An 11,453-nucleotide genomic window follows, 5' to 3' on the forward strand; every position below is an offset into this window, starting at 1 on the left:
TGGAACCAGATACCTAAAAGATGTAGTCTGAAGCCTATTTGCATTGCCTGATAGTGTGTCCTGAGGTGTTGGTTCTTTTTTAAATCCTCACCTGAGGATTTTTACTGCTTTAGGAGAGAGGAAGGGCAAGAGAAAAACATCCAACGGCCGCCTCCCACACTGGCTATGACTGGTGTTGAACCTGCATCTTCCTGGTATATGGGAAGATGTTCCAAACAGCCGAGCCACCCAACCAAGGCCTGCTGAGTGTGGTTTTTGATGAGAAAAACTAGATAGTAATTTAATATTAGTGCTAAGTAGAATAGACAGGATATAGGACTGCAGGCAAAAAATACAAAACTTATAAAATCAGCTATACACTGGTGAGTGAGTTTCTAATTTATAAAATACTGAGTTGCTGCCCTTTTAGCAGGTTGAACTTAATACGGGTTTTGTGGAAGGAAGGATACATATTTGCATTTCCTTTACAGATATCCTTTATATAACTGAATTGGGATTTGGAAAATATGATTTGGATAAAAAAATTAGCTTTCCTCTTAAATTGTGAAAGTTTCTATGGTTTATGCTGCATTGGTTCACTTTTGTCAAGTAGTCATAGAGAAGAGACTGGCAAATGTCTTAAGTGCCATTTGATTCAGGGTGTTTTGGGTTGGGTTAGGTGATGCCCTCCAATATGGAATTTGCAGGGACAGTGAGACCCTATCTTTAAGTTAGGGCAAATTTAGGGTTTGCTTTGGGATTATATTAATGTGGGTGCTTTTGAAATGCCTGCTACAGGGACTTCAGAAATGGAGCAAGAGGCTGGTGCCATGCCTGTTGCCAGGAGAAAGTGAAACAGCGAAGCTGCACTAATTACTTTCGCCTAGTTCTGACTTGGTGAATAGGCCCTTCATGTTTTGCATTTAGAGTTGTGTAACACTTACTGTATTTCTTCAACAAAAGGAATAGAAATAAAAAGTGAAAGCTTTAGCAATTAATATTCTGATATGCTATTTTGAATAAAAGAATAGGAAGTTGAAAGTTGTAGTGATACACATGGTCAATATAGTTTTAGTTTTCCAAGATGCCTTGGCGTCTCTCTCATAGATAATTGACACTAAGAAGAGAAACAGTTCAATGCTTTTAGAAAAATTTTTACTAAGGTAAGAGACTTAACATTTATGGACTCAATGAGTTTTTCCCCTTAGTTTCCTTGTGAATTTAGATGGAAATTTTTCCCTTGTCATATTAATAGAGCCCTGTAATTATTTCTGTATTTTATGTCTTTAAACATATCTAACCTCAAATTTATCATTTTAATTACTTAAAATGTACAGTTCTATGGCATTACACTCACATTGCATAACCATCGCCACCATCCGTCTGTAATTTTTTTAATTAAAAAAATTGTTTTAATTTTTATTTATAGAGAGGAAAGGGGAGGGAGAGAAACATGGACTTGTTCCACTTGATTATGAATTCATTGGTGGTTTCTTGTATGTGCCCTGACTGGGGATTGAACCTGCAACCTTGGCGAATCGGGACGACACTCTAACCAACTGGGCTCCCAGGGCACTGTAATTTGGGTTTTGATAGAAATCTTTTCAATTTGGGATGCTATTCTAGAAGGTGTGTGGAAATTAAGGCACAGGAGTGTTTTTCTTGGTCAGGCACAGATTGTGACATGCTACTGGCAGCCTGGCTCCCAGGATCCCTTCCTCCTCACCCGCAGTCCTGCTCGGTGCTAATAGTGCTCCTGTTTTTGAGAACTGGAACTGCCTCTTGGTAAAATTTCTAGGTGAATTAGCATGACTGCATTTACCCATTAAATACTCTTTAAGAGTAGGTTTTTAGGTTAAAACCATTATCTCTCAGTGCTGAAAAAATTGTTTTGGATAAATCTATGAATATGGAAACCATTTATTTGTTATAAAATTAAATAGATGCCAAAACTTATTTACATAGCATCACATTTTCCCCATATTTTAAAATTTCTATGTTTAATACTTTCCATTTTTTATGTCTACTACTAATGGAAAACAAATGTGCCTTGACACGTAGATAACTATTAAAATACAATTCTAAGATCATCTTCTGTACCACACTGTGGTAGGAAAGACTGAATTTTTATACTACATCTTTAAATCCATCTTGGGATAAATGGAATAAAATTTTAATGCATCTAATTAATCTTTGAAAACACTAACTGTGAAACTTGAATTTCTTACTTATAAATTCTCATGTTCTGGCACAAATTAAAGATTGGTTGCAGGGAGGTATAAAGGAAGAGAAGAAACTGGACTCAAAAATTATCAGGATTTATCAAAATAATGAATTTGTCAATCAAATTCTCATTTTCTGACTGAATAATTGAGATGTTTATAGTCTACATTGTCTAGCTTATGGGCCTTCTTCTGTTGGACACTTGTAAAACAATTTCTTAAAACTCTGATGTTGAAAACAGGCCAGTTTGAAAACAGCCTTAAAACTTGGTTTAAACATGAGTTAGATTTTTTAAAAATTTTCCTTGTATAATAAGAATGTGACAGTTGATCTTTTATTGCCTTAGAAATCTGAGTCTTAACCAGAAATCATGATTTAAAACTTACTAAAAATTTTTTCTACCCTAGAGTCAGTATTTAGAAGAGAAATGTAAATACACAGCTGAACCTTCTAAACACACCTAAAGTGTTGGGCTTTTATCACACTTTTTTTCTGTTTCACACAAACTAAAAAGTTTACATTTATACTGCATATCAAGTTTTAGCAAGGTCTTTTAAAAAATATTTAAGATAATTTTGTAATCCTCTGTCCCTCAGTTCTATTCAGCACAAAGATTCACCTAAAAGCTATTGAAAAAGCCTAGAATAATACTGCCACCAGCCCCTCCATAAAATATAAAAGAATTTGTTTTTTGCTTGGGGAGAATGTTTTGTAGAAGTGTGAGGGTCATCGTGTTGAATGTAAAAAGGTAGAGATTGAGAGTTAGGAGTATATAACGTGTCAGCAATGCTGGTGAGTTGGAGCACTCATTAACATTTTGGTACCAGCAGTGCTTGATACCAGGCCTTCCTTGAGCAAAGTCATCCTCTTCCATTTTTCAGACACAAAGTTGAAAATACAGGCTCTTGACCAGATTTCCAAGATTCAGAGGGGTCTGTCACTTAAAAACTGTGTGACCTTAGGTTACTCAATGTCATTGCCTGTGGAATAGGGAAAATAATAGTATTCTTACTTCCTCATAAGGTAATTACTCATTCAAATATTTAAAGCAAAGTGTCCAGTACAAGACCCATATAAATATTTCCTATCATTACCACAGCCACCACTTTCTCTGCATGGCATCAAAATTTCATTCAGGTAGCTTTTGATACTATTCTGCAACATACTTGGTGTAAATGAAAAAAAATGTTACAGCAACGTTATATGGAAATTACAGTAATCATAGGGTGGTCCTCCATAAATACCTAGAAGTAGGTATGAATTACTCCCAGCAGGCATTTGTGGAGGGCATCTGGGTTGCAGGCCACGGGAATTGCAGTGAAGGGAGAAGTGCATTAACATTCCAGCACTTGCCCCGTGCCCTTATGTATTGCATAAATTCAGGAGTCTGTTGCTTGCCAACTTGACCCTCCCGTAGACCAAGCATAGGACCTGACATAGCAGAAATGATGGTCTACTTGTTGCTTAGGAAGAGTGATTGCTGTCCGGACACTGACATGATGCCCAATCACCATTCCAGGATCCGGGCACACCCCACAGCCTTTCAGAGACCTGAGTGTGAGCTGCTGGGGTTCAGTGGAGTGGAGGTCGTCCTCTTAGGAGAGCTTTCCAAAGGGATTAGAACCACAAGGCTACCCTCGCCAGGTCTTAGTGTAAACGCACTGGTTTGCATAGATGCTGTGTTCCTCTGGGACCCTGGTGTTTTTTTATTTTAATGATATTTTGCTGAATGGTAAAAAGTGTACATTAATTTAGACATTTCCTTTTATTTTTTTGTTGCTATTGGTATGATTGAGTAGGAGATGGTTTCCCCTTTCTAGGAGGAAAATACTTTGCATTCCAAGGCCTTGATCTGTGTGCGTTGTGGCCGTATTTTCCAGAGGGTAGTCATTTTTAGTCATGGCTCATTTTTTCAGATGCTGTTGATAACAAACCTGTGATTTTTCCTCCACACACTTAGCTTTTAGCGGGGAACCTGGCTTGGAGCGGCACATCTAGGTGTGACTCCTGGTATGCTGGAAAGACCTGTGCTCAGTTTGTAAAACCTTGGAAGAATAACTGGTTGGGAAAATAGTACCAAGGCTGGAAATCAGAATGTCTATTGTAAAGCAAGGCACTGTTCATGCTTTTTCCTGCTTGTTCATCTTTTAGTGTACTATGTTGTATGAAGAGAAACTTTATGTTGAGTGTTCAGCAAACTAATAGGTACGTGTATATAATCTCAATTCTTTAGTTTTCCCACCTGGGCTATGCTCTAAGAGCCTGACATCATCTACTTCCATCTTTCATGTGCTCTAAAAGGGAGATTGAGTGTTTACTTATCCTGTTCTGAGTTGTCCTTTTCGTATCTCTGCTGCCTCCCAGGAATAAATAGCTGCCACTGTTAGACATTAGCTTTGTCTTAATGGACAAAATAAATAATTCCAGTGAAATCGCTTTAATGAGGCTGTCCCTTCGTTTACTGAATCACCATCAGGGCTCCCTGGCTTTTTCTAATGGATCTTACAGGTGTGGTCAGTTTCTGGGAAAAAACCTTGGGACCCCAACTTCATCTTCAGCATTAGCACAAATGACTCATGAACCAAGCTCTGGAGTGTAGGGAGAAAGGCACAGGGAAAGTTGACCATTCTTTGTTGCAGCTTCTTGATTCTTGCCTAGAATCACGAAGGAGATGCTTGAGAATGATTGTTGAGACCTAACAGGTTTTACTTATGGAGACAGAGGTTCAAAAGATAAAATCTCTTGTGCATTCAGATTCCTTTTCTTCTCTGTGTGATTGCTGCTCCGTTAGAGTAGTATATTTTAGTTTTCCCATGAACAAAAAGGTAAAGAACCTCATTGTTAAGCTTCATTTAAGAAAATTGCTGTTAAAATTCAAAATTATGTTTATAGGTTAGTTGTATAAAATTTCTCCTTTTCAGTGTCAGAAAAGCCTTTTTAAAAGATTTGTTCATATACTACTGCTTCTGATTTAACTTAGCATTTTAAAAATAATTATAAGGACCAAACATTATCTAACTCAGTGACCCCAGAGTTACTATAGTGATGTGTGATAGGTGATTTTTTATTTATACTTAAAAGTAGGGAGTTAAGCAGGCTAGCAAATACAGTATGTTAAAATCTTAAAATAGTAATATTTCCTTTGAATTATGCTTAGTATTGGAAGTCTCTGTGCTGAAAGCCTAAGTGAGAAAGCTTATCTTCTCAAACTTATTTCCGGCAGATGTTAACTCACGCAGTAATTCAGGTCCTGAATAGTATGCACAGGTGGTCACTGGCATTAGATGAGAAAGGGATTCAGGTACATTTGGTCATTCTGCAAAACAGGGTCTCATTAGTGTTGTGACGCATAGGGATGATGACTTCACCCCTTGTTGAGTACTAAGATCAGGACTTTTCCGGTACTAGGCTACCGTTAGGTTAGTGAAAATTCTTTTTGTCGGGAACATTAAATGCGAGGCAGCATCTTGGTTGTGGCTCGAGGCGGTTTGCTGCTGAACTGACTTGGGCCGGAGAGTGCCCTCTCCTGGCCAAGGCTGGTGTGTACACCTCAAGTCTGTTTCCCTTCGAGCCAAAGCTTCACATTTTGTGAAGCCAGCAAGTTATGTAAAATAAATTCATTATGAAAATTCAACGGAATTTTGGTCTTATTTTTAAATTTTTTTTGTAAAATGGATTAAAAAGAACTCAAATGACTTCTCTACTTTTGTTAACTTGGTTTTTTCTACCATAGGTCTCAACAAATGGCAGCTATTACATCAGACAGTGACGAATCCTGCTGCTCCCTTACAGTGTCTGACAGACCACTGTGGATTCAGACTGGGAGCATTGAAGTTAACAGTGAAACGGGCAGGTCTGTCTGTACTAAGCCCTGCCGCAAAGTGAAGAGGGCACCATGTCATCACTCGATCATTCCCGAAGTAGATTAGGCTAGCCGGCCAAGAATCCATTAGTTCTTTTTCCTTAGCTTCCATTGGTAGCTGCGTGTTCATCATTAGGTGATCGTTCTAATGAGTGACAATAACTTTTACTTTGCTATCCCTGCTGTACTAAAAGGGCAGAGCCAGCCTCCTCCCAGTCCATGCATTGAGAGGAATTTTTCCTACGGCGGAAGAGGTTGGGGGTCAGATTGTAGAATTATGTCAAATAGCACCTGAGCCTCCCTGGAGTCAAATAGGGGATTTCTTGATCTTTTCACTATCTCAGTCTTTCTTTGTAACTTTTATAGTCATTACTTTAAGAATCATTTCTTCTTAATGTTCCTATAAGAATATATATGAACGTATATATTCTTAGTGAATTAACCTCAAACCCATTGTCATTTACAAAACTCAGAGGGTGGCAAGAGTGTGGAAATGTGGCTGTAATCTATTTAAGCACGTTTATGAAAACCTTGGATAATGCCTAAAAGGCTTATTTTGGGCTCTTACATAGAAGGAAGCATTAGGGATTCTTTTGTGCTGTTTTTGAATTTGTGATCTTTTTTTGCTTCCCTGAATCAAGGCTATTTAAGCCTCTGGTGTTTGCAGCTAGTGAGGAGCTGTAATTGGGCTGCATCATTGCATATGAGCTGTAATTTGCAACCTGGGTCAGAATGGCACATTTTGGATCAGAGGTGGAGCCTGGGATATTGTGGATTCTTACCTGTATAGGGGTGGCAGCTACCGTTAGAATGATCTCTTGAGGGAACAGTGTCTAGTTTTCTGCACCTCTCAATATGCTATATAAATAGCATGACCTGCTTCAATCCTTGGCTTTCCTGCCAGCTTGCGTAGGCCCGACTCAGGTTGAAGCCAGATATTGACAGTCATAAATAGAAATGTACACGGGACTGGCTAGTTATTATTTTTCTCCTTCAACTTACAGTGAGGTATTTATTACCAAAGTTCTGAGTTTAAATTGTAATGTTATGTTAGTATAATAGTTTTAGAAAATAAAAACTTTCCTTAGCAGAATGTCACATTTTGAAAATGTTAATCATTCTCGTTCTTCAGAAGCAAGGACTGCATTCCCCTTCCACTCCGATGTTGCTGTATTACGGCTAGAGCTAATTTTTCATTGCTTGAGAAGGAACATGATAGGACACCCTGTGAAATGTATTTATAGGTCTTGATCGAGTAAGTGAAGGAGGCATGTCAGCAGTTGGAAGTAAACCTGGAAAGAGAGTTTGGGTAAAGGAAAGAGGGCTACTGTGAATATTGGGAAGGATGGGAATTTGTTTTGTCTGTTACTCCACTGAAAATGCTGTATCTTTGGTTTAAAAATACACCTGACCAAAAAACTCATTGTTCTCTTTATGGATCACCTCTTTTTGGCATTCAAATGCTTATTGATACCTGGGTTCCCAGCAATTGTAGAGGGTTTCGATGGAGTTCTTACCACTTCTTCGTATTTAAGGGAGGTCCGAATGGTAAGCATTCTGGTCATGCTATTTAGCAGTAATTTTCATAAGCCTTGTCCTTTCTAAATGTTCTGCTCAGAGGCCTGCTTTTTGTTGGAGGTCTGGTATAGAGCGCCTCTGCTGATGTTTGCTTGTTCAACAAGGCCGTCTATGGTCAGTCTAGCCAGTGTGTGTAAGTTGTCTTCCAGTAGTGAAGCAGTGCTCTTGAGGCCTTCTGATGTGCTGTGTCTACCTCTGGAGAGGTACCCCCTACCCTCCTCTTTTTTTGCCCTTTGCACATGTGCAGACAGTGTGATCTGCAGCCAATTTTTATGTTGCCGGGGTTTTTTTTTATATAAATTTCCTTCTTAAGCCTGCCTTTAGGTAGGTACCAGCAGCCCATGCTAAAGGAAGGCTGCTGGTACTTCCTTGCAGTGCACAGCAGCTAAGCTGACTCCCAGAGCTTGGCCGTGTAACCTGTGAAACGGCAGTATACGGAACAAAGCTGCAATCGCTTTTCACTGGAAGTTTTCAAGTGCAGATTGATTATGTGAAGATGACAACCATTTTATTTGTGTTGTCCAGGTAGACTTCAGAAAAAATGATTGCTTCTCCTGGTTTAGAGTGGCAGTAAGTGGTTTAAAAAAAAAATTTGGTGAAGTTTAACTAATTTAAAAGAAAAAAATCAGGTGTGATCCCACAATCTATACAGGGCTTAATTTAAACAAGGACATCACTTTTCTCATATAATTACTTGGGCTTACCTTCATTTTCTTCTATTTCAGCACAAAGACATTAGCAGGCTGCTGGTTTCGTGGACCTGTCCCACAGTGGCACAGAGGACCCCCAAGCACCAGGATCGAATGAAACGGGAGACTCAGAGTTTGAAGCTGCACTAAGTCAGATGTTCAGGCAGCGGTTGAAACCCACTGTCTCTAAAGGGGCACCTGCAAACTGCGCTGTATGAAACCGAAGAAAAGGTATTAGGGGACTAGTTTCTAAAATATAAACTATTGCAATAAATTATGCATGAGATGAGGAGAAGAGTGATGTGAAATACACATACAGCGGACTCAATTGAATTTTATGTACGAAGAATCACTGACAGTCTTCTTTTGATCATGAAGTTCTTATCAGAGTAGCTTGGACAGGCCTAAATGGCATGGGATGATGGCAGAAATGTTGAATTACCTTTCATACTAAAACTGTGCTTTCTCCAAGGTTTATGTTACCCAGTTCAGATATGAGCAAAGGCGTTTCTGAAAAGGCGCGCCTGTGACACTGGAGTAGTCGCATATGCCGAGGCCAGTGTCCCCTTCAGGGCGCCCGTGGAAACGACAGGAAAGAGTTGACATTGTACTGAAAGGATGGCAAGGTACCCGCCCCCCAACCCCCCAAAATTTGGATCTTTTCTTTCTTTGATAAGGCAGGGCTGTATTACCTTGAATATATGTTTGCTTGTTAGAACATATTAAGATGTATTTATTTGCCACCAGTATTTAACATTTTGTGCACATTTTCATAACTACACATTTTTAAATTCTGAGTCAAAGTAGATAGGCTAGTGTTGATCTTGGAGTGGAAATGTCTACTCTGAGAGCTAGTTCTTCAATCTACTGAGCTGGAAAGGCTTTTATTTTTCCTGTCATTACTAATTTTACCTAGATCAGAAATGGTGACAAATCTGAATTCTGATGTGGCCCTCTCCCTGCAGAGAGCCCCTCCTTCCATCTGAGTGCACGCGATTCTGACAGGTGTCAGGTGGGCCTTGACCCTGAGGAACGAGCAGCCGCAGGAACAGACCCGTAAAGTGGCACAGGCTTTCCATGAATAGAGCATGTTATTAATGGAGACCATAATGTTTCTATCTTTGGAAAATACATATTTAAAAAAAAAAGTAATTTTTCTTTTTTAATGAGTGGAGAAAACGAGAAAACCAGATTGACCTGTTAGTACCACATTTTTAAGGCATTTTATATTTGATGGTGCCGTACTTTTAATAATAATAAAACTGAAGTTTTTTAGTGGCAATACTTGATTTATTTTTTAAACCAGAAAGATAATCCTTATTGATTACTTAATACAAAAAAAGAAAAAAAAATGCCAAAAAAACAATTCATTTGAAGCTATGTAACAGATAACTGAGCATTTGGCTTAAATGTTTAAACTTTCCATAATCTTACTGTGCAGGTTTGGAATCACTTAACTCCACACTCAGGCTTAAAAGGTTCTGGGTGAGAGTCTTAGAATATTTAATATACCCGACTAAGGATTTGTTTTACAAATCAGGAAGAAAAGGTAGGCAGTCTTGCTTCTGTGAGTTGAATGCAAATCCTGATTACACTGTAAGTAATTAAAAGTTTTGATGGCTTTCTAAAATTGTCTTTTTGGAAAAGTATTTATCATGAAGTCAGTATACATGTGAAAAAGCTCAGGAACTATACCAGCGGGAGCCTAAAGAGTACCTGTCCCTCAGCGGCACCTGACTCCGTAGCTCTGGGGCCTTGGCGTAGGTCCACCCTGTCCCTCAGCTGTATTAACACCAGCAGTACCTTTCAGGCTCCCTTCAAGAACCAGACAACCCCCAAGTCATGGTGGACTGGGGTATATCAAGAGTTTTAATTAAGCTTTAGAATTATTTGTTCAGAGTGATGGAAGTGACGGAGTAAGATAAAGGCAAAAGAATTGAGAGATCAGGTTTTAAATATCTAATTTTTTTTCATGACAAATTCTCAAGGGTGTTTTGTTATAAACCAGATTTTCATTTAAAAAAAAATGAAATTTAGTGGTATTTAAAAATCTAGATATACCATGTTGCTATTTCACTTTCATTGCTTTAGTTGCTTAATATTTAAGCTTTGCTTCATGCTACCTTTGTCTGTATTTCAAATCTTCAGAAGCCTATTTCATTTTGTAGACTTGAATGACAAAAATTGTTTCTCATCTAAAGTATGCTGAGACATAAATGTTAAAGAATGTTGTGTAACATTTATCCAATAAAGTCTTGATATTTTTAAAAATTTAGTTACCTAAAAACAGTTTGTTCATGTTTTAGGAGTTAGGTCTTAAACGTGATTTTTTTTTTTAAACTATTAAAATTCAACCACTAGTTGTCCCTTGCGAGACCTGTTTTAAGTAGCACTGCTTCCTTAGGAGAACCTGCAGGTTCTTAATCACTGGGCACAGGGAGGGTGTGTCATTAGGCCCCTGTGCACCCACGGCACTGTCTTCTCATGGAAACAACACACCCTTCAGAGCTGGATGTAATTAAACAAACATTTGGTGGGGCTTTTTGTTTCAATTTTAAGGAGTCCTGCCTTTACAGATAAATGGTTGCTTCTCTAAAAGCCCAACATATGTAATATGAAAGAGGGCAAATGACCAGAAATACTCAGTTGTTAGGGAAAAAATTAGCCTCTTAAAACCTACCGGACAGTTAAGGTTTTTCAGCACTGACCCAAAAGCTTAGGTCAGTGTTTTGTTTTGTTTTTTCCATTTGGGTAAAGCAATCCTTTGGAAGGCCGCCTGTTTTTCCAGAGTATACATGGAGTCTTTAATACCAAACATTCTCCCATTTCAGCCTATCTAAATGAGTGTAAAAAGGCGGCCACTGGAATCTGGCTCAGGTAATATCTTTTCTTCCTCAAGTTTCCCACTGTTGATAAGGGAACTAGAGAGACCAGGGAAGGTAAACAAGCCATGAGCTCAGTATCTTAAGGTCCGGATGAGACCTTCCTTTACCCGGTCCAGTGCCTGATGGTGGTGTGTACGTGTGCCAGTGTGTTCGCAGACAAAACTCGTCCTGCCAGACACAGGGAACGAGTGGTGAAACCCTTGGATACACTTAGGCTCTTTTTGGTGCCATCTTCAG

At 38.8% G+C, this 11,453-nt stretch overlaps 1 protein-coding gene across 3 annotated transcripts in view; it reads left to right on the forward strand.

The window, feature by feature from the left end:
• PWWP2A (PWWP domain containing 2A) overlaps positions 1 to 10,639 on the forward strand; it is a 33,547-nt gene extending 22,908 nt beyond the window's left edge. For 2 of the 3 annotated variants that reach the window (XM_054568097.1, XM_054568098.1), the window contains one exon: positions 8,368 to 10,639. In XM_054568097.1, the coding sequence (XP_054424072.1) occupies positions 8,368 to 8,381 (14 nt within the window). In that variant the 3' untranslated portion in view covers positions 8,382 to 10,639. Of the gene's footprint in view, positions 1 to 5,935; positions 6,056 to 8,367 lie in introns of all 3 variants that reach the window. The other variant, XM_054568096.1, reaches the window with a different exon arrangement.
• Positions 10,640 to 11,453: the final 814 nt, after the last annotated feature.

Source organism: Pteronotus mesoamericanus, unplaced genomic scaffold (assembly GCF_021234165.1).
Source record: "Pteronotus mesoamericanus isolate MK-2021 breed Mesoamerican mustached bat unplaced genomic scaffold, CSHL_Meso_final contig_2, whole genome shotgun sequence".
Lineage (NCBI taxonomy): Eukaryota > Metazoa > Chordata > Mammalia > Chiroptera > Mormoopidae > Pteronotus > Pteronotus mesoamericanus.